Raw genomic sequence first — 26579 nt, 5'->3', positions numbered from 1 at the left:
AGATGTAGAAAGGAATGCATAATATGATCCAATTTTATAAAACAAAGTAAAAAAAGAAAACTATATATACGCATGTGTGCCTGGAGGACTGTGTGTTTGTACTGATAGACAGGAAGACGAAAGATGGGATGATGATTCAAGTATGGGGGAAAAAATACTACATGGTTACCTTGAAGCAAAATGGGGGGAACAAAAAAGAGAAAGGGAATTAGGAAAGAAAGGAGGAAATATAAATTCACAGTTATATAGAAATAAATATGTGTAGACACAGAAATTAGTACTTTTAAAATAAAAACAATATGAAAATTATGGAATACTACTCAGCTGCAAAACAGAACAAAATCACTCCATTTGCAATAACATGGATGGACCTTCAGGGAATTATGTTAAGTGAAATAAGCCAACGAGAGAAGGATAATCTGTGTATGATTCCACTCATATGAGGAATTTAAAATTATGGACTAAGAACAGTTTAGTGGATACCAGGGGAAAGGTGGGGTCGGGGGTGGGCACAAAGGGTGAAATGGTGCACCTACAACATGACTGACAAACATTAATGTACAACTGAAATTTCACAAGATTGTAACCTATCAATAACTCAATTAAAAAAAAACAATATGAAAATTAAAAAGAAGGGTTAGTAGAAAACAGCTAATCTAAGCTTTCCGATGATTCAAAGATTAATTTATTCAACATTAAGTGCCTATTTTGTTTAATGAATGTTTAATGAAGCATTGATTCTCCTTTCAAATAACAGATCTAGTAACAAAGGACCCATCTAGTTCCAAGGATGCCCATTCCATATTAAAGCTGATATAGTGAGAGAAAAGTCTTCCACATGTTTATCTGAAATTTGCTTCTCCTGTCATAAAGAGAAGGAACGAATCTAATCTAACCTCCATCCACATAATTATCTACAGATATTTTCACTAATATTTTATTTACTTAGCAAAATTTACAGGTAGCTCCTTACTTTCATACATTATACAGCTCTTAAAATGTGCCTAATAGCGGCCAGCCCAGTGGCACAGTGGTTAAGTTGGCATGTTCTGCTTCAGTGGCCCGTGGTTCACCAGTTCGGATCCTGGGCAAAAGCCATGCTGTGGCAGGCCTCCCACGTATAACGTAGAGGAAGATGGGCATGGATGTTAGCTCAGGGCCAGTCTTCCTCAGCAAAAAGAGGAGGATTGGCAGTAGTTAGCTCAGGGCTAATCTTCCTCAAAAAAAAAAAGAAGAAAAGAAGAAGAAATGCTCTCAGAGAACATAAAAAAAAATAATTCATTCATTAATTTTTTAAAATGTGCCTAAGAATTAAATGTGTAGACTCAAACTTAAGGGATTTAAATGTTAAAGAATGACAAACTGAAAAAAAAATTGCAACTCAGATCACAAAGGGTTAGTTTCCCTAATATACAAAGAGTTCTTACACATCACAAAAAAAGACCAACATCACCGTAAGAGTTAAGGAACAGGAGCTTTAGTGCACAGCAAAAGGAAATACATTCTTTCAAAAGATGTTCAATTTCACTCACTTGATGCAAATTAAATCTACACTGAGATACCATTTTTTCACCAATCAGACATAGATCCAAAAGTTTGATACACAAGTTTGATACACATTGTATTGGCAAAGATGTAAACACACAGTAATTCTCATACCTTCTGCTTTTAGGAAGATATTCTATAAACTCATACAGGAGCAATGATGAATGCAGAACCTCATTCACTGCAGCAATGCAAATAATAGCATAAGACTGGAAACAAATATGTAACAGATGGAATTGATCTTTTTTAAAGTATAGTACATCTACACACCTTTATGAGAGAAGCAGAAGCTACAAAACCATCAGATAGCAATTCTTAAATAAGAGTTTAGAAGAGGATTATTTCTTAATATTCTCAATTACCAAAAGACAGAAGGATGGGCTTTAAAAGAATTGAACAGTTTTCACTAAAATAGCAAAAGGTTTCTCAAAGACAGCACCTCAGACAGATGGATTTCTAAAGATGCTTTAAATAACTTTATTGCAATTTATGGCTGTTACTTATAAGTGTATAAGAACATGGTGGAGTCAGTAACCAATTCTGTTCACACGGTAACACACTACAGAAAGATCGTCAGATGAATACTGGTTTTGTTTTTTCTTTTTCAACTTTCCTGAAAGTTTTCAAGGGGAAAGAATATTTATTCTCTAAAACTCTCGAATGTACCACCAAAAAAAAATCTATCGTGAAAATTGCATTGTAAACACAAACAACGATACAGCCAATTTTTGGAACATTCTGCTGCCATTAAATGTTTGTGACAAGGTTACTAAATATTTGTTATAATGCTAAACAAAGGAAGCAAAATATAGCTAGATAGTAGTTTTATGTTGTCTTTAAAGATGAACTATTCTTTTATGAAAAGCAAGACGAATTCCATAAAAAATGTCTGGAAGGAAATACATAAAAATGTTAACAATGTTTGTCTCTGAGCAGCATTTTCTTCTTCCTTCCATTTTTCTGTATATCTTAATTTTTATTTGATAAAGATTTAGTACTTTTAAAATAGATAAAAGCATCTTAAAACGTATAATAATTCTGAATATGTCAGAAAAAATAAGAATCATAGCATCATACACATAAACAAAAAACTAAGTTTAACTTTGTTCCCTCTGACAAATTTGTCTGGTAATTATTAAAAAGGCAGTTGTTAAAAAAAAATCTGAATCTCTGTACCTTCCCCTCAGTTTTGCTGTGAATCTCAAACTGCTCTAAAAAATAAAGTCTTAATTTTAAAAGAGGCTCTAGAAGATAAACATCTTCTGAAAACAAAAGTAACAGAGCAAAGGAAATTAAGCTTTCAAAGAGAAAGGGGCTTTTTCTCCATGTCCAAAAGTCTTGAGGAAAGAAATATTGCAAATTTTAGTTAAAATGTCACTCAAGAAAGTAACACATACTCTCATAAAAGAAAAACAGATTTTTCTCCATTTCTTAATTGTCTGCTAGGAAGAAGTGACAGCCTTCAGTTCAAGCTACTCTCTTCTCGGACCTCTATAAATCAAACCCTAAAACAAAATTGGGTTATTATGGTTACTCCCAAAAGATTAATTTGGAAAAACTAACTCTGGCTATCATGTTTTCAACTCTTATGACACTGGAATTTTGCTTGTAAAAATACTCAAGTTTAAAAAAAAAAGAAAGGAAACTCTGGCAGTAACTGCAACTTAGTCTTGGTACCTCTTAATGGTTGTCAATGCCTAGACTAAGGCAAGTGGAGGGTTGAATTTCACTTTGGGGGAAAAAAAGGCAGCAACTGAGATCAAGGGGAAAAGTCAGCATCTAGTTCATGAGAAGTCATACACTTTTTTAATTATAATAAACCAGTATGCTAAACTGGTTTATAAATTTTAATATTTATACAGAAAAATGGCCTTATAAACTCACTTTAAATAAAATGTACAAACATACAAATTTCAAATAAAATAAAATGTACAATTCCATTTTCTCATTACTTATCACAGATCTTCAAACTCACAATGACGTTATTGTGAGAATAACACACTACCAAACATACACTTAACCATCAATATTGTTGAGTTCCTCATAAGGAGTTTAAGTGAACAATAGTTTCAAGTTGCAATTACCAATGTCAAGCCAAAACTGATTTATTTATATATATTGTAGATATCTTCATTTCAACCAAAATTAAATGCTTCTTTTTCAGTCTTTACAGTAAATGTAACCATTATCCCCACCTACAGAAAACTCTGCCTAGAAAAAGGAAGCCATCAGGTACAAAAACACTGTAGCGTATATTAGAAGTCATCTGAGAACAACCAAAAAAATGAAAATTAAAAATTCCTTCCATACAAACAATGGTCCCAGATAGGGAAATATACACACTCAAATGTGCATCTTTAAAAGAAGTACATATTAGGGGCCAGCCTGGTGGCGCAGCAGTTAAGTTCACACGTTCCGCTTCTCAGTGGCCCAGGTTTCACCGGTTCGGATGCTGGGTGTGGACGTGGCACCACTTGGCATGCCATGCTGTGGTAGGCATCCCACATATAGAGGAAGATGGGCATAGATGTTAGCTCAGGGCCAATCTTCCTCAGCAAAAAGAGGAGGATTGGCAGTAGTTAGCCCAGGGCTGATCTTCCTCAAAAAAAAAAAGAAGTAATATTAACTCATTCAACAACTACTTGAGTGCCTATGTGTTAGGCATGCTTTCAGGTGCTAAGGACTCTGCAGTGAAGAAAATGTTCCTGCTCTAATGGAGGCGACAGGAAGGAGGAGCAAGTAAAACATAAACATAGTATGTTGGAAGTGCTAAGAAAAAAATAAAGCACGCTAATAGAGAAAGGGAGTGTTGAGTAGATCCAGGGGAAAGACTGCACATTTATACAGGAAGATCACAGAAATTATCTGAGCAGACAAGCGAGAGATAAGAAATAAGCAAACCTGCATGTATTCAGGAGAAGAGTATTCTAATTGTAGAAAACTGCAAATGCAAAGATCCTGTGAGGTGGGTGCATGCTGGCATGTTTGAGGAACAGCAAGTAGGTCAGTATCACAAGGATGAAGTGGGCAAGGGGGAAAGTGGCAGCAGGTGGAGGTCAGAAGGAGAGCCACAAGTTCAGCAGTGGTGAGCTGGAGCTGGCTGGTCCCAGCTGGAGAGCAGATTGTTACACATTCTAGCACTCTGAATCCCATAGCGGAAATAATTATACCACAGAAATAGGCAAATGCTACAAATTAGAGACTTTTTCCCCTCTGGAGATACGGTTTATCAGCACACTGCTGCCTATAGGCCACTTGATATACCTTGTCTTTTACTCTGAGATCAGAAGCTGTTGGAATGGTCATCTTCTGCCTGACATCATCACTTGATTGCTTAAGTTCTGACCAGAGAGAACAACGGGCAAAAGTAGGGAAGCTAATTTCGAGGCTGTTGATTAATCTAGGTGAGAGATGCTGGTGGCCTAAACCACAGTGCCAGTGGTGAGACAATGAGAAGAGGTTAAATTCTGAATATAAAGAGCTGTTCTGATTTCAATCAGTATGTGGCAATAGTTACCAAGCTTCCTGCCTACAGATCAATGAGATCTAGCTCTAACCTAAATAAGACATTCCTGGTTCTGAATTAAAACTGCAGTTGGATTTATAAAGAGCTTCAGGAAGCACAAAGAACCAAGAAGCGTCTTAGATGCACATTATATATTTTCAGCTATTAATGGTTTTGTTACCATTTCAAATGATCAACATATATGGTTACTAAGCAGGGGGGCAGGAAAAAAACCCTATAACCTAAGCCCTCAGTCTCAAGGAGGTTACAATCTAAAGTCTAAGCTAAATCATCTATATATAAAAAGATATAAGGCAGTTAAATTACAAGTGTGTGGTAGGGCTAATGAGTATTCTATAAATTGAGGGGAGGGAAGGAGAAATCACCGAACAGATGGGACCTGAGCTAGGCCTTAAAGGACAGATAGAATGAGTTTGTGAGAGAAAGAAGAAAGGAACAAGTAAGGGCCGTCCAGGTAGTGGACCTGCAAAGCAAGAGAGCTAGGATAAAGATGGGAATGCACTTGGTGGCTAGGGACTAGTCTCTCCAGGCATTCAGGGGGACTGGGAGATAGAAGTTACAGTTGTGGAGTAAGGAGAGATATATGTGAACTTCCAATTTCATCACTTACTAGCTTGGCCATGTTATTCAGAACCCTCCAGCCTCTATTTCCTCAGCAATGGTAATTACAGTACCTTCTTATAGGACTAAAATAAAATCATGCACGTATGGTGCTTCACACAATCTGGAAGTAAGAAAGCAGTCACTAGTTACCAAAACAACATTATCATTAAAGATGGAAAGATAGACTGAAACTCAATTATAGACAGCCTTGAAAATCAGACGAAGGAATTTTCAGTAAATCCTGTAGGTAGTGGCAAACAAAAGTTTTGTGAGGAAAATGATTTAGTGAGACTTTAGAAAGATAAATCTGGCAGGAAGATATAGAATGGATTGATTGCAGAGGAAATATTGAAGGTTGAGATGCTATTTAGGCAAAAGTTCAGACAGATAAGAGTTTAAACATGGGTGTGGATGGTGATAATGGGAACACAAAGTGCAAGATAAGTGAGATGAGAAAGGTGGACTCCAACCAGGATTTAGTTAGTAAATAAAAGGGAGGGACACTGAACTGCACACTTAAGAAATGATTAACAGAGGCTGGCCCATGGCATAGTGGTTAAGTTTGGCATGCTCCACTTCAGCAGCCAGGATTCACAGGTTTGGATCCCAGGTGTGGACATACACCACTTGTCAGTCATGCTGTAGCACTGTCCCACATACAAAATAGAGGAAGATTGGCACAGATGTTAGCTCAGAGCTAATCTTCCTCACCAAAAAAAGACTGGCCACAGATGTTAGGTCACAGCAACTCTCAGCAAAAAAAAAAAAGGAATGGTTAACATGGTAAATTTTATGTTACATGTATTTTACCAAAATTTCTTTTAAAAAAGGGTAGTGTCAACAGTCCAGTGGCATAGTGGTTAAGTTCGCACAGTCTGCTTCAGCAGCAGGGGTTTGCAGGCTCGGATCCTAGGCGTGGACTTAGTACCGCTCATCAAGCCACGCTGTGGTGATATCCCACATAAAATAGAGGAAGACTGGCACAGATGTTAGCTCAGTGACAATGCTCCTCAAACAAAAAGAGGAAAATTGGCAACAGACGTTAGTTCAGGGCTAAAATAAAATTAAATAATAAAATTAAATAAAGTTGCAAAGGAAAGGGGAAGAGCTAAAAATTAATTTTAACTCAAGTAACTGGAAGAACCAAAGGTACAAATAAGAAAAAAACAGTAGAGTCACAAAAAGGGGCTCTATTTGGAAAAAGGATTCTACATTCTGGTTAGGTTTTTTTAAAAAAGATTGGCACCTGAGCTAACAACTGTTGCCAATCTTTTTTTTTTTTTTTTTGGCCTTTTCTGCCCAAATCCTCCAGTACATAGTTGTATATTTTAGTTGTGGGTCCTTCTAGTTGTGGCATGTGGGATGCCACCTCAGCCTGACGAGCAGTGCCATGTCCGCGCCCACAATGTGAACCAGTGAAACCCTGGGCCACTGAAGTGGATATGTGAACTTAACCACTAGGCCACAGGGCCGGCCCCATCTGCTTAGGTTTGAAGTGATGCCTTGAAAGCCAAACGAACATGTAGAATATACAGAGATAAAAGACTGAAGCTCACTCATCGATCTAACAAAGATAATCAGTGGAAAGGAGAAATTCCAGCATATATTATCACACTGATATACCCAAGTCACAACTGCTTGGCTTATCAGTCTTTGCTATAAGAAAAGAATGAACAGATGTTATGACCTGGTGACTCTACTTAATACAGACAGAAAGGAAAAGGATGCCTTTTCTGAGGCAACCCAAAAACCTGGTTACAATAAAAAGCAGCCATTAACACCACCTACTTTATGCATCTTATAATACAAATAAGACAGTAATAGCTCCAGTAACACAATGACATTTTGATAATCCTATAATTCAGATACTAAATATTCTAAGATATAAGGTTAATTTGTTGTTTGTTCTTCATGTAACCCTTAGATGTTAGCAGTGAATTTTACGTCTGTGTGTTTTCCAGAAATGCTAATACTTTTTGTATATTTTCCTTTGAAGAATAACATGAATACAGAAAAATACATACAACTGGTAAATTTTCACAAAGTGAACACACACATGTACCCAGTACCCAAAACAAAAAACAGAACATTACTAGCACCCCAGAAGGCCACTTCATACCCCACTGCGAAAACTTTCCCCAAGCCCCAACAAAGATAATCAATCTCCTGACTTCTGAAACCACAGATTAGTTTTACCTGTTTTGAAATTTGTGTAAAGGAGTCACAGAGCATGCACACTTTAGTTTCTGGCTTCTTTTGCTCAACATATTTGTGAGATTCATACATTATTATATGTAGCTGTAGTTTGTTCATTCTGATCACTGTTTAAAAATATTCATTGTGTGATTATGCCAGAAACGTATTTACCTATTATACTGCTGACAGGCAATTGGAAAATTCCAGCTTGGACTATTATAATTAGTCCTGCTATGAACATTTCTGTCTATCTCTTCTGGTGAGTATATATACACAATTCTGTTGTGTGTAAATCTAGGGATGGAACTGCTGAGTCATATAGCATGCATGTGCTCAACTTTAGTAAATAACTAATGAATTTTTAAGGAAGAAATATTTTAAGGTCTTTATAGAGAAATTTGAATGATTAATGATTCATCAGAAGGTGCGGACTTCTAAAACTGCTTTCAGGAGGGTAAACATATTGCAACAGCACAGTTGATCCACATTGCTTCCAAAGAAGGCAATTTACTTGAGAATGTTTTCACCAGCAATTTAGCACACAACGATAACAGAAGTAAGAAAGTTTGTCTTGTCCTTTCTGAAACTGATGATGCCAAAAATTTAAAAACAAACAATTGAAGAGCCATTACTATAAATAAGGTAAAGTAATCACTTTCTTGACATGTTACAGAATATAGATGTTATGAGTCAGAACTCTGCAGAAGTTAAGCCTGTACTCATTTAAATCATGCTCCTGGAAATTGAAATGGATTTCAGAACTAGCCTAACCTTCAGGTGGTCATATAAATGCTTTCTACATCAGTGAACATGCTAATAAAAATTCACTTAATCCTGGAACAGAGAAAGAACATTAGGCAAAAACTAAGGGAATCTGAATCAAGCATAGACTTTAGTTAATAATACTGTATCGGTATTGGTACATTAATTGTAACAAATGTACCATTCTAATGTAAAATGTTAATAGAGGAAACAGGGAGCGGGTATATATGGGAATTCTGTATACTATTTTTGCCATTTTCCTGTAAACCCAAAACTGTTTTAAAATAAAATTTATTTTTAAAAATCCATTTAAAACTCTGCAACATAATCTGCAGATTGTAATACACCTGCTAAACTCCTCTCAGAACGCAATCCAAATGCACTTTAAGAGCTGTTAGACACCCACGCATGCAAACACACACACACACATTCCTTCCATCTATGGGCCTAGACACACAGATATATGAGGTGAGCATTCTATCTATATCAATTTTGGTTTTGCTCCTAGCTACAAAATTATGAACAAGGCTCAAACTTCCTTTTTTATCCCAATTAATCTAACCCTTTTTGAGTACACACTATAAGCACCTAATGATTCATAAAGAATCAACCCCCCAGTTATCTTCAAACAATAAAATAAAAGCATCCAAATTCCAGGTAAGGTCAATTCTCCAATATATCGTATCTTTGTGGTTTAAATCACTGAGTCTTTACTTTTACTTCAGGGGTAATAAAGGAAAAGAAACAGACTGTGCCTTACAGCTAGTAGCGAAAACAAGTAGCCCTAATATGGTATGAGACCTAGTGGAAGGAACGCTGGGCAAAGAGGCAGGAGATCTAGCGTCTAGTTTCAGTTCTACAGCTAATCTGCTCTGTGATGCTTGAACATTTCCAGTCCCCAATTTCCATGATCTCAAGTCCATTTTAACTCTAATATTTGTTCCATGAATGAAGAGGTCCTTTAGTTACCACTTGGCTATGCCAGATATCCTAGTTAAATCTTATATCCTCATCTGTTCTATAAAACCTTTAGAGTGTCTAGAAAGATAAATAACATCCTGCCACTGAATGAACGTTTACACCTACTGAGGCAGGTGGAAAGAGAGAATATGATGAGTGAAAGAAAAGATAAAGAAGTTGGACTGCCATCATAACTTTCCACTTCATTAACCTTGTATTAGTAATTCTACCACTATATATATCGAAAATATTTACTTGCTAGTCAGCATTATGACACAGGTCTTGCCTTTCTCTTTAGAAGACTATTTGAATTCAACTGTGGTTCTAGCAAGTTTATATCTAAATGCAACTTGAAGTTTGGTTTTGCTACAGCAGGAGCTGGCAAACTTTTTCTTAAAGAGCCAGATATTTTAGGCTGTGTGGCCCATATGGTCTGTCACAACAACTTAACTCTGTTGTCATAGTGCAAAAGCAACCGTAGACAATATGTAAATTATGGGTCTATCTGTGTTCCAATAAAACTTTATTTACAAAAACAAGCAGTGGTCTTGGCTGTAGTTTGCTAATCCCTGTTCTACAGTCTCAGGGGCAGAAAAATCGACTGGTAAAACTGATTTTATAAAACTACATCATGAGTTCACACAGAAATAAACTGTGTTTTGTTTGCAGGGAGAAAATGCTTATGAATCATGACTTCACATACCTGAGAATGTTCAAGTTTCCCCTGTGTGAACAGGTCACATCACCAATACCTAAGACAGAGCAGGAAAACACTCTCCCTTACATAATTGTTACGACATAACAGGGGATGTGTTAATTTATATAGGCAAAATTTACAAGGTGACCTGCAAAAGTAAAATACCAGGTTTTAGCAACTTTAGCAATAAATACAGAAACCCAAACCTCTCTAACACCAACCATCATTTCTTCCATACATTAAGCTAAATTAATTCAGATAAATGTCAAGGTTTCCTGGGAAACGTCATTGGCCTTCCTGGGAGAGCTGTTGTGTTTCCATGCAATCCAGCTGGTTTATACCAGCAGACCCTCTGCCATTCATAACCTGTTAAATTTCCAGGAGGCCGGAGTACCTAACTCTTTGGGTTAATATAGTTCTGATTGGTTCTGGGATGGGACAGAGATTGCTCATCAATATAAATGGTCTAATCAGGCCAAGATCAGATCTATCATCCCTTAAAGTCTATCCTAGTAAAAATGTTCCATTCTGCAATAGTCAGCCACCTTGCTAAATTCAGCTCCATGTTAGCTACCAGGTGTTCAATAGCAGGCTGGAGCAAAGAGCCGGCCCACAAGGATCAAGCAAGTGCCTTTTTAAAAACTAATCTTAAGAAATTCCTCTGCATGGCTTTGCAAAGTAAGCAAAAACCATGCCAAATAGTAAAAAAGGCACTTACTTGACTCCCACAGGCCAGCTCCACACTCTAGCAGCTAAGATGTCACTGGCATGGTACATGGAGAGTGAGGTGGAAACGATATCTTGCCAACCACTGTAGGAATGGTCGTGAAAGACCTAAAAGAATAGACAAAAGTCAAGTCAAAGTCAAAGGTAAAGGCCCTCCTGAGCCTGCTGACATGGGTGCCTCAGCATATAATGCCAAAAAAGAAAAGAAACTCTGAAAAGATCTTGTTTGGTCATTCTTAGCTGCTAGTTATTACAGTGATGCTTAAGACAAGAGGGCACTTTTAAAAGAATATAAGTTATGACCTAGAATAAATCTGGATTGGTTATGAGAAACTCTGAAATATATATTTTTTTCAGAGAAAGAAAGTATTCAATCTTTGATAACCACATGGCAAGCTCATATGGATGTAAAAATAGAGAATCTGAAGCAACAACTCATAAATCAATACTTCTAGAAATAGTTTTAAAGAAGGGAAATTTGTTTTCACCCCATCTCTATGCTTCCAGCATTTAAAAAACAGAACCCTAATAAACAATGAAGAAATAAGAAATATCTTTAAAAACTTAAGGGGACCCTGGCAATAGAAGTCTCAGGATATCCAGGTTCATTCAGGAAACTTCACTAGTTTCAGAAATAAGTTTACAAAACTTAGAAATCTTGGTGCACTAAAAAAAGATCCGATTCACTTGCCTCCCACACAACTCTCTGGGGATTAGGAGTTCTGTTTCAAAATGCTTGACTCTTGGCAAATTAAATCAGACTTCAAAAATAATAACAATAACAATTTTAAAAAGCCTGTTCACATACCACTACTCCTCTCCCCACACCTACACTATTCATGGGTAAAAAAATGGGTGTGATTTGCAAGATTGGCAACAATAGTGAAAAAAACAAAAATCACTCTTAACTAGCAATAACCTCTCTCCTCCTATCTAATCATTCCTACCAAAAAAAAAAAAATCTCTTCTTTTATGGTCTGTTCAGCACCCTTTCCCTCAGAACCACAACAGAAGAAACAAACAGGCAGTTGAGTTTAATCATTCTTGAGGCACCACAAGCTAAGAAGAAAAATCAAAGATAATTTTTCATTCTAAATAAGTTTTAGAGAAAAGACTATTCTTGAACAATCTCCTAACTCTAATTAATATGCTTAAAGTTCGGTCACTTTTTTAACAGACAGTCTGGTGATTCACATTGCCCAGGCTTCAATTAATTTAATTAGAATGGGATATTCACTGTCAATAGCATATCTGGCCAGACTACATCTTGGGTGCCTAACTCACATTTTCTTCTTAATTTTGGCTTCTGTTTGCCCTGCTTTAGCTACAGTCCCTGGAAAACATCCCATTTATTAGTGTTTCCCTTGCTGCTGCAGCATTTCTGGTTAATGCACTATAGCAAATCATTTGGAGGGACAACCTGAATAAAGCTCTGTACTGTGTATTCTCAAAATTTTTCAAACCATTATTAAAGATGTTGCAAATAAAAGAAAACTACATGAAACTAGGAAGAAAAAAATACTTATCAGAGATTACCTTTTTTCTTTTTCTTTTTTCTCTTTCCAAATAACCAAACAAAGAAGAAGTAAGTTAACTAAAGGGGCTGTCATTCATGGTTCCATGGTTCTGGCTTTTTTTTTTTCCCTTCTTTTTTTGCTGAGGAAGATTCTCCCTGAGCTAACATCTGTGCGAATCTTCCTCTGTTTTTTAGTATGTGGGCCACCAGCACAGCATGGCCGCTAAGACAGTGGTGTAGGTCCACGCCCAGGAACTGAACCTGGGACTCTGAAGTGGAGTGCACTGAACTTAACCACTAAGCCACCAGGGCTGGCCCAGAGATTTCCTTTTTAAAATTATGACCACAAAGTAAGAATATACACTGGCAAGTACACATATGAAACTTATTAGTGACACAAATAAGTTTCACACCATCTGCCTCAAAAAGAAGTACCTCCCCTCATTCACAGAACTCGTCTTTCCTTTGCTCCATAAAACCATGATACAATTCAAGAACAGGTTTTTTTTTTTACCATATAAGGCACATATCCTTTTATAAAATAAAGCAGATAGTCCCAAATTGCAAATTATTCCAAACACAGAAAAGAAACAATGAATAAATACCAACAAGTTTCCATCCATAGCTAGTCTGCGCTTGAAACATCTTAGAATTTTGGGCCGGCCTGGTGGCGCAGCAGTTAAGTGCCCACGTTCTGCTTTGGGGGCCCAGGGTTTGCCAGTTCGGATCCCAGGTGTGGACATGGCACCACTTGGCATACCATGCTGTGGTAGGTGTCCCACATATAAAGTAGAGGAAGATGGGCATGGATGTTAGCTCGGGGCCAGTCTTCCTCAGTGAAAAGAGGAAGATTGGCAACAGTTAGCTCAGGGCTAATCTTCCTCAAAAAAAAAGAAAAAATCTTAGAATTTTAATAATGTAAACCAAGCTTTTGCTGAGGCAGCTCAATCTGTCAAGAGCTCACTATACTACAGCAGATGCTATTCTGCACTTTGCACAGGACATGTTCATCTGTGTAACGAAACATTACTCTTCTCCACCTCCACTTGGGAATGCAAAGGGTTTTCCCAGGAATACAATAAAGGAGGACATTCCACACCAAAAAAGGAAACTGGCTTTTTTTCAAAGTCAAAACAACATTCCTAGTCTAACTTTAAAAATGACATAATATATTCCTCTTTCCTGTCCCCCTAAAATGTTCAGCTCAAGAGACTTTCAGTCACAAGAGAATGGTTAAATATGTGGAACAGAAAGTGAAACATCACAAAGTAGTTAAAAATGAATGAACCAGAAGCACATGTATGAACTACATAAATGTTTTTTAAAGAATTAAGCAAAAAGAAGAAATTACATAAGGGTACATACAGTGCAATATCTTCTAAACAAGGTTTAAAACATGCTTACAATACTAAATAGGGTTGACTGATAGATATCAAAAGCATAAACACACATGGGAGTGGTAAATACCAACGTGAAAAGAATGTTACTTTTTGGGAGAGAGGGCAAAAATAGGACTGAGGAAGGATACTTGGGGCAAGAATTATAGCTGTAGTATTTAATTTCTCAAGCTAAAGAAAATACATTATTCTACTTGTTTTTATAGACATGATATACTTCATAATTTAAAAAGAATTTTGCCCTTGTATGTTGGACTGAACACAATGTAATTTCCTCATGAAGGACCCCCTGCCCCAAAAAACCACCCTGGTGATGGGATGGCCTTTCCAAGTGAGCTTCTTTGAAAGCCTGCTCACCAGTAGTTGTCTTCTGTCTTTTCTTGCAGGAGTGCTGCTACTTTCTGATGCTGGCTGTGAGGTGACCTTTGGATCCATAACTCAGAGCCTCAGCTTGTCTCTACTTTTAATCTTACCAAGAATATTTGTTTCAGGGAAGAAATCTATTATAGTTCCCTTTCATTTTCCCCCTTTTACTGCAAAAAGCTCTAGCAATCATTAAAAAGAAAGCCATTATATATTTAAAGCTCACCTGACTTTGTGGCACTTGGCCCAGTTATATACTTGATTTCATTCTGAATCAAACACCAATGCAGAACGAGATATTAAAACTAAAGAAAGTACTGACTGCAATTCAATTCTCCATTTAATAAATGAACATTCCCAAGTTCTATAATACATTATACTACAATTCTGTTTTACCATCTCAACTGTGCTTAGATAACATTTTGTTTTGAAGCTTAAGCCAGTGCTGGAAATGAAAAAAAAAGAAAGATTTCATTTTCTTTGGGGTTAAAACAAGAATGAAATAAAGAAACAAAACTGAATTATGAACATGCATACATATAATGAGACATTCACACAGAGTATACCCTTGGAATCCCCTCAAAAATGAAAATTAAAAAATCACTACCACCTCGTCACGATCAGAAAACTCATTTGTCTATTCAGCAGCTTCTAGCACTGTCACTCAAGGATCAGGGAAAGAAGGGCAAGAAAGACAAAATGACAGAGACAGATATAATCTGGTATTCTCCTGTTTACAAAAGGAATGTAATTCTATCAAAGGGAAACCAAAAACTCTCAATCTTCTCATTAGGTTTTTACTATTTCTTCCACTCCATTCAATCTATCTTTAAACACTTCTTTAAAGTATTCTGACATCTATACTCTGTTTTAAAATGAAAAATAGGTTTTCATCACACTTGGCCACTCGCCACAGCCCTGCTTCATGGCAGCTAGCAGAATCCTGGCAGTGCAAGATACAGGATACAGTGGGGACGAATGGAAATATAGGAGACTAATTCCAAAATAAACACCTCCAAAAATCTGTCATCTTTGGAAATATATATACGTAGGCAATCTAGAGCTGGCAGCACCTCTTTCAAATAGTTCCTTTCTCTTTCCTGCATACCCAGTCCTTCACCGTCCCCGCTTCCCCACCTGCTCCAAGTACTTGCCAGGTGGATGCATTGTGTCCATTTCTTAAATTACTTATAACTTACTTTTGTATTATAATACCTAGAAGATTGAAGAATATGTGTTTTCATGATTAGGAATGGCTAGTTTATTTGATTTTTTTAAAAAAGATAAAGACCATGATACATACAATGCTCAATATTCCCTAAAGGGAATCAAATATTACGAAAATGAAAAGTTAAAGAAAATAAAGTCAAAGAAAATTACTCAAAAGTATTCCTCTAACTAATGAACATAATGTTAAGAGGTTTTGCTTTGGAAGAGTATAATACACAGAACATACTCTTCCAAACAAAGATTTGCTGAGTGCTCATCATGCTATATGCATTTTTTCATACTGCTGTGCAAATATTCCAGATTCTGATGGTATGAGAGAGAAGAGGGGAGGCAGGCATCTGATTTGATACATAAACTTAAAAATCATTTAAAAACAATTAAACCAGGTCAGCACATTTTTATATATACAAATGGAGGCATAGAAAAGACAACAAAGAAGCATAGTTAACATGACTATAAAAAGAAACACACGAAGAGGGTCAATAAACAAAGTTTCAGTGCCTGAGTAATAGTCAGACAAGCCTTGAACTGAATTGCCTTTCTACCTGGTACTAGGTGAATGATAGGTTACATCCAATCACCAAGTTCTATCAATTCTACTTCCTAAATCTCCATTCTCTCTATTCCTTTTTCTCTATCCCCAATGCTATTGTTCTAGTTCAGGCATCTTTTGCCTGGTCCATTAAAATGCCCCTTACTCCGGCCCCAGGGCCTAGTGGTTAAATTCAGCACACTCTGCTTCAGTGGCCTGGGTTCAGTTCCCAGGTGCAGACATACACCACTTGGTGGCAATGTTGTGGTGGTGATCCACATACAAAAGAGCGGAAGACTGGCATGGATATTAGCTGACAGTGAATCCTCCTCAGCTATAAAAAAAAAAAAAAAGATGCCCCTTAATGGTCTCTCTGCCTTTCTGGTACCATCCTCTCCAATTTGACCTTCACGTTGCTGCCAACATGACCTACCTAAAAGCACAAACCTGATCATGCGATTCCCTTACTTGAAATTCTTCAAAGGCTCACCTATTGACCAGTAGTATTTTTCCAAACTGTGGCTTAAATTGTAGAATCAATTTAAGTGGGTCCCAACCAGTACTTCTTTGGCAAAACAGAAAGGAAAATATGTACGCCTCATACATAGTAAAAATATTGTTCCATGAAACTTTTCTTAGTTTTACCCATACATGGGCATGCTAGGTCATGATATAAAATGTATTTCTACCGCGAGTTGAGTTTAAAGAAAACCACTAACCACCATAGTAAAATTTCAACCCCCTTACAAGTCGATTCACAGTCTGACTCCCTCGCCATGGCACAGTGGTTAAGAGGCAGGCTTTGAAGTCAGTCTGCTTGGGTTTATACATCAGGTATGTCACTTGCTAGCTTTGTGATCCTGGGCAAGTCATTTACCAGTTGTGTGTCACTTACCAGCTGTGATCTTGGGCAAATCACTTAACCAATCTGGAGGTAACCCAGTTTCACTATCTGTAAAATGAGGATAAAAACAGTATCTACTCATAGGATATTACAAGAATTAAGTGAGATTATCTATGTAAACTGCTTGGCACATGGTGAACTTGATAAATATTAATTATTATTGCTATCATTATTACTGTTCAGCCCCATCTCCAGCTATTCTTGCCCATACTCCAGTTGTAACAAACTACTGGCTGTTTTTCAAATACAGCTTACTACCTCATATTGTCACGTCAGATCTTGGTGCTGCCTGGAATGTGGACCTTACTTTTCCAGTTCCCTACACATTGTATTTCCTCGTATTTCAGCTTATGCAAGGCCTCTCCTGTGAAGCCTTCCCCAACTCTCTCATGTAGGTCTAAGTGCTGCCACTGAACCTCCATAGGAAAAAAAAAAAGCACAGCCAGTTATAGTCTTGTTTGTCAATGTCTCCTGGCCACACTATGAACTCTTAGGACCACCTCAGAGGCATCTGTCTTTCCCAGCACAGCATCTCACAAAGAGTAGGAGTTTGACATTTTCTGAATGACTCTAAACTTAACCTTTCTAGGTCTTCGTTCTCTCATCTGTACAATGGGGGTAGTAGTTTGCCTGCAGCGTTATTATGGAGTACACTACAGACAACGTTATAAAACTGCCTGATATAGAAGCATCACTCAATAATTACCAGGTCTACTGTGTGGGACTTTTTAGAATACTAAACTAAATCACAAAAATCCCTAGGAAGCAATACCTTAGACCCTTATCAGCTAATACCTGGAGAGGAGGGTAGAGAAAGCGATTTAAAAAATGTAGTCAGTGGGGAAGGATAGTGAGATCCCTTGAAGAAAACTGCCGTAGTTGCTTGAGAAAGAAACATGGCTAAAGGAAAAGAAGATGAAGGGAAGGAGGACCCACACTAACACTTAGCATGGTATAGGTTTATTTCTAGCCAAACCGAGGCTTAAATCTCAGCTCCAAAATACTGTCTCATCCATCTTTGCAGCCCTAGCATTAAAACAGTTTATGACACTTAAGAAGAAGTGAATCTATCTCATCCTCAAGTTCCTCATCTATAAAACTGGGATAATAATACCTCTCATGCAGTTATGGTGAGAGTTAAATGAGGTAACACAATTGTCCTCAGATCTTGGATGATTTCTTCTATATCTACTCCTCTATTTATACAAGTCAGGTAGTTCAAGCTAACTTATTTGCTCTCCCATTATTTGACAAATTATCAGTTGCATTAACTTTCTCTAAAGTTTAAAGTAGATATTAATACTCTTAAACATCCTGTAGCTCCACTTACTAGAAATAAGTAAGAACTACAAAGTAGGCCTGTCTTAGAAGGCAAAAAGGAAGTTTAAAGGATCTTGTAACCTATGAGGTAGTATGGTTTAAGACTGTACACTTGAGCCCATCCTCTGGGCAGCCTCATACACCTAATGAGCTCCTCAGCAATTTTCTGGTGATTATTACAAGTGCTCCTCCCCAAACAATAAAGTAGACAACAAATAGTAAGAAAAAACACATAAAAACTGGAAACTTTAGTAACAAACCATAAAAGGTAAACATCCCTCTCTTCTAGGTTAATAAATACTATTAACATCATTAAAGAACCTTTGGAAAAGACTCATTTTTAAGAGAGATGTCAAAGTGCAATGTCATTTTATCCAATTATTCTAGAACTGCATTAAAAAAGCTCAGTTTTATCATGCTATTAAACCCAGTTGGTGATGTAATTTAGTAAGTTATATTTTTATCAATAGAAAAGATTCAAACCTGTAAAGTTTATGGGTTAATAATTCACTAAACTTATTAAAATTTCTTTGCTTGAAGTCAACTTTCATTTTTATACAGGTTGTCTCACTGCAAACATTTAACAAAGTGCAGTGAACTAAATAAATGGACTGTTTTCCTTTTTGCACAACCTGCAGAGGGCAGGTTTTTTAACAGGTGTCATCAAGCTTATCTAAATCAGGGAGTAATTATTCAAGAGAGAGTTTGAGTTTAGGTATTTACTAGAGGAATTTGACCCCAATTCACTTTTTAAATCCAGTCTCAGCTTAACTGTTTAAAAAATGAAACAAAGAATTATGTAATTTAGTAGAAAAAGAATTGAATGGGAAAATCAGCAGATATGTGAGCCATTTTCAGCTGTGTAGTAACTTGCTGGGCTACTAAGGAAAAAGCCATTTGATTGTTCTTGCACTCTTATTTCCTTAACCTAAGGTCTTCTCAACCTCTAAATTCCAGGATTCTTTTAAGTATACATCTTCCATGGTAACATCTTAGTTTTCCTAATAAGTTATTCCAATAATTCTAAAATATCCCTGAGCCAAGGTATGGTATTAGTCAGCCACATAAAGAATAGAGTATTCCCCTGTACTGAGTGGCTATCTCAGGATCTTAAAAGGTAATCTTAGCCATGATGTGGCAGGCATCCCACATATAAAGTAGAGGAAGATGGGCACAGATGTTAGCTCAGGGCCAATCTTCCTTAGCAAAAAGGACGATTGGAGGCAGTTGTTGGCTCAGGGCTAATCTTCCTCAAAAAAACACAAAGGTAATCTTGCCCTTAATCACACACACAAAAACAAAATTGTGTAGTTTTTAAGTAAATGCACAGGGGTGCAAAGCTAGAATATAAAAAGAAATAAAAACAACATCTCAGCAGTTATTCAGATAACTAAGTGCTGAATCAATGAAGTGCTATTGCAGAAGGCCATGACCACTCCTTGATTTCAACTTCAAACATGGGGAAGTCCCAAAACCAAATTATAATTTATATTCAATTTATTGTCTTTGACGTACATTATTCTTAATGTTGCATTTTCTATTTCGATTTCCTCTTGGAGTAGGGTTCCATGAAGCATAAAATAGAGCTTCTTGGGACTTAGTAAAGCTCAAATAATCAGAATTTGTTGAATAAATCCAAATTTACTCATTCGAATATTTTATGGGTTTCAAAATAAGCAAGATTTTAAGATAAACAAACGGATAGTTGTTTCCTTAAAAACAAGTCTGCTCTGCATTATTCCCAATAGCCAAGATGTGGAAGCAACCCAAGTGCTCAACAACTGATGAATGGATAAAGAAGATGTGGTATATTTACATATACAATGGAATACTACTCAGCCATAAAAGAAGACAAAATCATCCCATTTGCAACAACATGGATGGACCTTGAGGGCATTATGTTAAGTGAAATAAGCCAGACAGAGAAAGACAAACACTGTATGATTTCACTCATATGTGGAAGATAAACACATGAACAAAGAGAACAGATTAGTGGTTAACAGAGGGGAAGGGGGCTGGGAGGTGGGCATAAGGGGTAAAGGGGCACATATATATGGTGACTGACAAACAATAATGTACAACTGAAATTTCGCAATGTTATATACTATTATGATCTCAATAAAAAAAATTTTTTTTAAGACTTCTGAAAATCTAGTTTGGAAAGTAAGTGTTATATCGTAAGTGAAGAAAAAAATGAATTACAGAGATCCTTTTTGTCATTCTTTAATCTTTTCATTTTATTCAAATATGAATAAGCTTTTAGTTACCGAAAAAAAAAAGTCTGCTCTAAACATATTTATCCAGAACCCTCAAAATCTTAATACTATAGTAGACTAAAACTACAAATCTAGAATCTGATTCAAACTTGTATTTCTAATAATCTGGGTATTTATCATACTTTTGCTGTCTTTGGACAGAAAGCTAGTACCACTGTAGAGCTAATCCAACAGTACCCACTCTCTCCATCAGTCCACCACAAAGAAGTGTAATAACAACCAAAGACAGGACTGGCAAAACCAAACTTAAAGCAATTACCCAAATGTGGCTACCTGAGCAACAGGCCATTTAACAGGTCAAACCAGAGGGGGAAAAGGAGTGTATCTTTCTACTGGCAAGCAGATAATAGGTTGATTATTCAATTAATGTTTGTCTGAGTATCACCTATGTACCTAGCACTGTGCCAGGCTCTATTAGACCCACAAAGGTAATAAGATACACAATCTTTGTCTTATCTCTCCAGTAAGATAAGATGCCCACAAATGAACATTTAGACAACACAACAAGTCAATCTGTGTCTTAAAAATAATAAATCCTATCAGAATTCGGAGAAGACAGAATGGAACAATGAAAAGGGATTAAGAGACAGGAATCACACAAATTAAGATTCAGACTAGGATTTCTCCTTGAATCCACCTCCATTTGAAAGAATTTTAATCCCAGATGTCGTTAACCACAAACATAACCTAACAAGTCACTTTCCTCAGTTCCCATTAGGTCTGTTTCCCCATCCATAAAGAGAGGATGTTCGATGCAAAGCAGAGGCATAGGTCATAGCCTCTAACCTAAAATGGACTTTAGAGGTTAGAGGAGTGATCAAAACTGAAACTCAGCTACAAGAACTACATAAATGTTTAGTATGAATATATGGGATATTGGCTTAAGTACAGTAGAGTATTTGTGCTGGAGTGGATCTGGCAAAGTAAGACTGGACCAGACCATGAGAAACCCAATTAAAGAACTGGGACTTGCCTTTGTGTCAGGCAATGTAACCTCTTAAAACATTCAGGTTAAACTGAAATTACATCGCTGCCAAAGAACTACAACGTGTAAAGTAGAGAAGGACAGCCACAAACTATAACAGTACAATGAAAGACTTAAGCAAGAGATTTAGTAAGTCAGCATAGCCGTTGACCACCAGGAAATGCCAATAGTCAGGCTGTCATAATCAGAGAAGAGACAGTCTGATTTAGCACAGGAGTTATTCAGCTCACAATGAAAGGCAGTTCCCCCTCAAAGAATCATCCTTGAAAATAGCAGCCACCTTCACTAACCACACAGAAAGGCATGCAACAAACATTTTACATCAGTCTCACAGTCACAAGCTGAGAAGCAATAACAGGTTCTTCACACAAGAAGGGAAAAATTACACTAGATGGTGCTAAAAATATTGAATGAGCCCCTGCACCTCTACCCCTATTTACTCAGTTGAATGATGTTTTAAGCGGGGGGCCAGGGGAGGAGTATGTTTATAACTTTGCAACCACATGTAGCTGAACTTCAGTTCCCAATTAGCTGAACTTCTGTATTGCTTTGGACTCATTCTCAAAACATGGAAAAGATGGATTTCAAAAAACATGCCTCTCGAGCAAAAAATTAACCAGTACTGTAATTGGTCATGCCCCCCTGGTTCTAATTTACCATTCCTACTATAACAGAACAAAAGTGGCACAAGCCGGACTTGTGATCTAGTCCAATGCAGAGTGCCATCTGCTGCACATACACAGGATGTCTCCTATGCAGGATTCAACCTCAGAGTCTCTCAGGGACCTGTAGAAGAGCAAGTTGTTTGTTCCCATGTTTGCCTAATGCATGTGTCTCAAATCAGCATCTACTTAAAGGAGAATTTCCATTCAAGGGGTTTTGAAATACTAACGCTTTCCTAATACTATAGACAGTACTTCTATAAAGGAGGAAAGAGATGTGAAGGGGCAACTGCACTTTATAAAGATCACAGCAAGGGAGACGCTATCTGGGGTGGGTGGGAGTCCCAAAACTGTTACATATCAGCTGTGTAACCTTGACCAAGTCTCTCCCCTTTCTGGACCTCAATTTCAGGCATAAAATGCCAAGAGTTAAATCTCTAAGAGATACCTTTCAAAGTGAGTCTTGTGAGGAATCAAAGAATGGAGACAGCTGTACACATGATGGCTTCAACAGAAAAAGACAAACATCAGTTTACAATCAGGCACAAGTTTCTTCAAAATCCTACAATTCTAAGTGCATTTACAAGTCACCATTCCTATGATAACACTTCTGCCCTTCAGAAATAACACTTCATTTTAATTGTGCTTTCAGTTACAAATTCAGCACATCACTTTTACCCACCTCAGAATAGCACAGAACACTTTCATGAAGTACCCACACAGGGAAGACACTCACAGCCTGACAGATTCTCATAGTGGAAAATATACAAGACACAAATTTAAAAATGCCAAACGAATACCACACCCAAATAGTCTTACAAACTAACTGTGCAAAGTCAGAAGATAGCTTATCAAAATACAGAAACAAAGACAACTTGGGAAGTCTTTAAACAGTTTGAGGGAAAGGGCAATGCAATTAGATTTGGAGGTGGCCTTATTTTTTAAAAAGAACAAAACACATAACTGGAGGCTATAAAACATGCAAATCTAAATTGAACTGTGGAAAAGCTCGGCTCTCATCCAAAAGCTTCAGCAAAGCAATATGTCAGTATGCCCAATATGAAGAAGTATAATTTTCTCACAAGGATAGGGTCCATACCTATGACTAATAGTAACAATACCATCTTACATTTATAGAGCATTAGTTCTTTTCATAGCTCTTTCAGACACTTAATTTTATGCTGTCATTCTTCTTGGGGTATACTCTCTGAAAATCTCCAGTTCAGTTTCCTCTCAAGAGATTTGTGACCAGAGCAAGACAGGTGGAAGTATTTATTGGGAGCTGATGGGACTTGTTTCTCCTATCAGGCTGTCTGCTGTGATTCTCTCATTACCACACTATACAACTTAGCCCTAGGAAACAGAATCAACACTCTTTCTCTCAGAGTGGGCCAGAGACCAACATGTATGGGTCTAGAAAGTCTAAGGGAAGAGAACCTGCTGACTTGTTAGGTTTAGAATTCCATGCCAAGTTGATCTCTTGCAATTGAAAAAAGAAATCAGAACACCTCCCCTCGCCCCCCGCCCCCCGCCCCGGCTGTTCAAATAGAAACTCCCGTTCGTTGCCAGCCAATGAAATCCAGCAATAACTGGTTAAGACAACCACCAAATCCCCGCCTCTGAGAACAACTTGTCACATCTGCTTTCCCTCTGCCTGCTGCCCACCCTTCCTTTTTCAGGCACGCGTGAACAAGCTTATAAACTAGCCCTCCAAAAGGACCACCAAGGACCTTTAAGGACCTGAGGGGATGGAGCTTGCTTCCTGGAGCAATGCAGCATCCATTGCAAAGGAGCTGTTCCCCATGCCCACACACGCAGGAAGTCACAGAGGGGGATAAAGTTTGATTTTCCTTCTCGCTCGTTGGCAGGGGGCTAAGAGAGGACGAAGGAGCGGCCCCGCTGGGGTCCTGGGTTCCTCTCAGCGGACAGTTGCCAGCAGCATGGCACTGCCACTCTCCTGACACATACAAAGGCAGCCGCGGCAACTCAGGACACCCCAACCCGCTCGGAGGAGGAGAGAAAGGGGACAACTTGCATGGGGCTCAGTTCGGAAGCAATGGGGCAGAGCTGTTAAGAAGGAGGGACTGAGATGGGGGGCGGGTCAGTGAGAGGTTCAAGTCCCGTCCCTTCCCCGCCCTGGTGTCCCCGGTGCTGCGGGAACATCCCCGCCGTCGCCCCTCCTCCTCCTCCTCCTCGTCCTCCTCCTCTCGGCTTCCTCCGCCCTCCCTCTCTTCCTGGTCGCCGCCGCAGGCGCCTGAAGGGCACGGCCGCTCCCCGGCGCCTGGCAACCTCGGGAGCGGCCGCGAGTTGAGGTAACTCGCCCGCTGCCCGGCGGCCTGCCGGCCCGGGGCTCCCCAAGCCAGCGCCGCCCCGCCCTCCCCGGAGCCGCCGGGCGCGCTCGCTCACCGTCCGGTGCTGCTGCTGCTGCCGGTGGCGGCTGACGCCCAGCCCGGGGAAGCAGCCGGCAGTCAGCGCTCCGCAGCCGCCCGCGCCCCCGCCGCCGCCCCGGGAAGAGAGGAGCAGCAGGAGCGATCTACCTGCGGCGGCCGCCATCTCTCAACTGGAAACGGCGCCGACCCAGGCAGCGCAGCGGACGGCCGGGGCGGAGCTAAGACCCGCCACTCACCGGCGCCGGACCAACTGCCGCCCTTAACTGAGTTGATGAGGTGGGGCTTCCTGCAAAGCCCAATCGATAGGCGGGAGACCCACACTTGAGGCTGCCTGTCACTTCCAGAGTTACCTATTGTGGGACGTAGTCAATTACGGGCAAATTCTAGGGAACCGGTAATTGGCACCCGAGACCCTCAGAATAGCAGGAACACAGATGGATATTCGATTTCGGCTACTCTTCGCCAAGGATAGAGCTTCGATACGGGTAACTGGAAAAATAGATATTTGTGCAAAGCTTTGTACTTCGTGAGTGTTCTAAGTTGGCAAAATAGACAGCAAATTAATAATCATAAACGAGGTACGCTGGAACTCTCAACGACACGCCCAGAGTTATCATTCATAACTGATGGTATTTGGATGTGCTGAAATTAACCCTACATTATGGAGTGATCTAAGCACTGTGATATGTAGAATAGTATAGGAGAGGTAGAATGATTATCATATCAAAGTACATGAATGAGTACATGCCATCAGAGTGAATTTAACAGACCTGTATACATTTCAAATACTCAACTCATTTTTACCGCACCTTTTTATTGATATTCTTACACTCACCAGAAGCAACACTCTCTATTTTCTTACCATCTTTGACCTTGTGTGCACTTACTATAGAAACAGAAGATGTTGATAATATAGTAAAAATCATGTAAAGGTTATTTTATTGAATGTTCATAGTTTAGCTAAACCAGCCGTTAGAATATACTTTAAAATAACTCTTGATCATTTTCTCTTGGGAAATACTTTTTTCCTCAAGCTTATAAGGAGAGCTCATGAAAGACTGGGAAAGAAGGGAGATTTGGAGTTCCTGAATTTCCTTAGAAGAGGATTTCTTTGCTGTCTGCTTATTATTATGAGCTGGTTAATTCTCACCTCCTTTTAAAATCTGGAGCAGGGAAACAATTTGGTAAGCAAATAAAAGTATTATCCTAAATTTTGGAAAACATCTTTGTAGTGTAGCCTTAGCTGACAAAGTTAAAACAAGCAACAAACACAAAACACAGATGACTTTATTGTGTCACTTGTTCTAACAACATCCTTTAAAGTTTGACTGAAATGGTACTTTTTTGGCCGAGAAGGGCTAAATAATGAAGTGGAGCTTTTAGTTTGTTTAATCCTTCCTCCCCACCCTAGAACAGTAAAATGATTGGCTTCCCCAGGTGAGACTATCATGCTACTCACCCAAAAGGCATTTATTGCCCAACAGTGGAACCTGAGAGCTCAGGAGTAAGATGCGCGCCCCCCCCCATTCAACAGCTGTACACACTAATCTCCCTAGTTGGAAATCTGTGACATTCCTGGAGCAAGTTCACTTACAATCATTTTCCACTCATCTATATTTATCCCATCTGCATATTATGCATTTACCCATGCCGTGACATTTCCCCTTCTCTCTGGTCCCTTCACACCTTCTTACTAGGGTTACCGTGGATTTTAGTTTTGTTTTTATCTTCTGTGCCTTTGCCAAATCTGGCTATGAAACAGGATTGTGCCCTCCATCTCCATTTTACACTTTAAAAGTTCTACTGGAATTGCCTGTCCTCTATTTATCCACGTATGAAAATTAGAAGTTCATCCTACAACACTGAGATTTAATTCTGTGCATTTGCAAAAGAACCACAATACGTAGAGGCTTTTTTAAGTGCATAAACATGAAACTGGAGGGATTACCAAAAGCTTTCTTCTTATCTATTTGCCAAAATATGTCATCT

At 38.4% G+C, this 26579-nt stretch overlaps 1 protein-coding gene across 2 annotated transcripts in view; it reads right to left on the bottom strand.

Moving 5' to 3' along the window:
* The window catches only part of MCU (mitochondrial calcium uniporter), a 188508-nt gene extending 162517 nt beyond the window's left edge, over positions 1–25991 (bottom strand). For both annotated transcript variants that reach the window (XM_070565555.1, XM_008530593.2), the window contains exon 1: positions 24607–25991. In XM_070565555.1, the coding sequence (XP_070421656.1) occupies positions 24607–24753 (147 nt within the window). In that variant the 5' untranslated portion in view covers positions 24754–25991. The remainder of the gene's footprint in view (positions 1–24606) is intronic.
* Positions 25992–26579: the final 588 nt, after the last annotated feature.

The sequence above is a fragment of the Equus przewalskii genome, chromosome 1 (assembly GCF_037783145.1).
Source record: "Equus przewalskii isolate Varuska chromosome 1, EquPr2, whole genome shotgun sequence".
NCBI classification, from domain to species: Eukaryota; Metazoa; Chordata; class Mammalia; order Perissodactyla; family Equidae; genus Equus; species Equus przewalskii.
The sequence above is the reverse complement of the archived record's forward strand: the minus strand, read 5'-3'. Positions and strand labels throughout refer to the sequence as shown.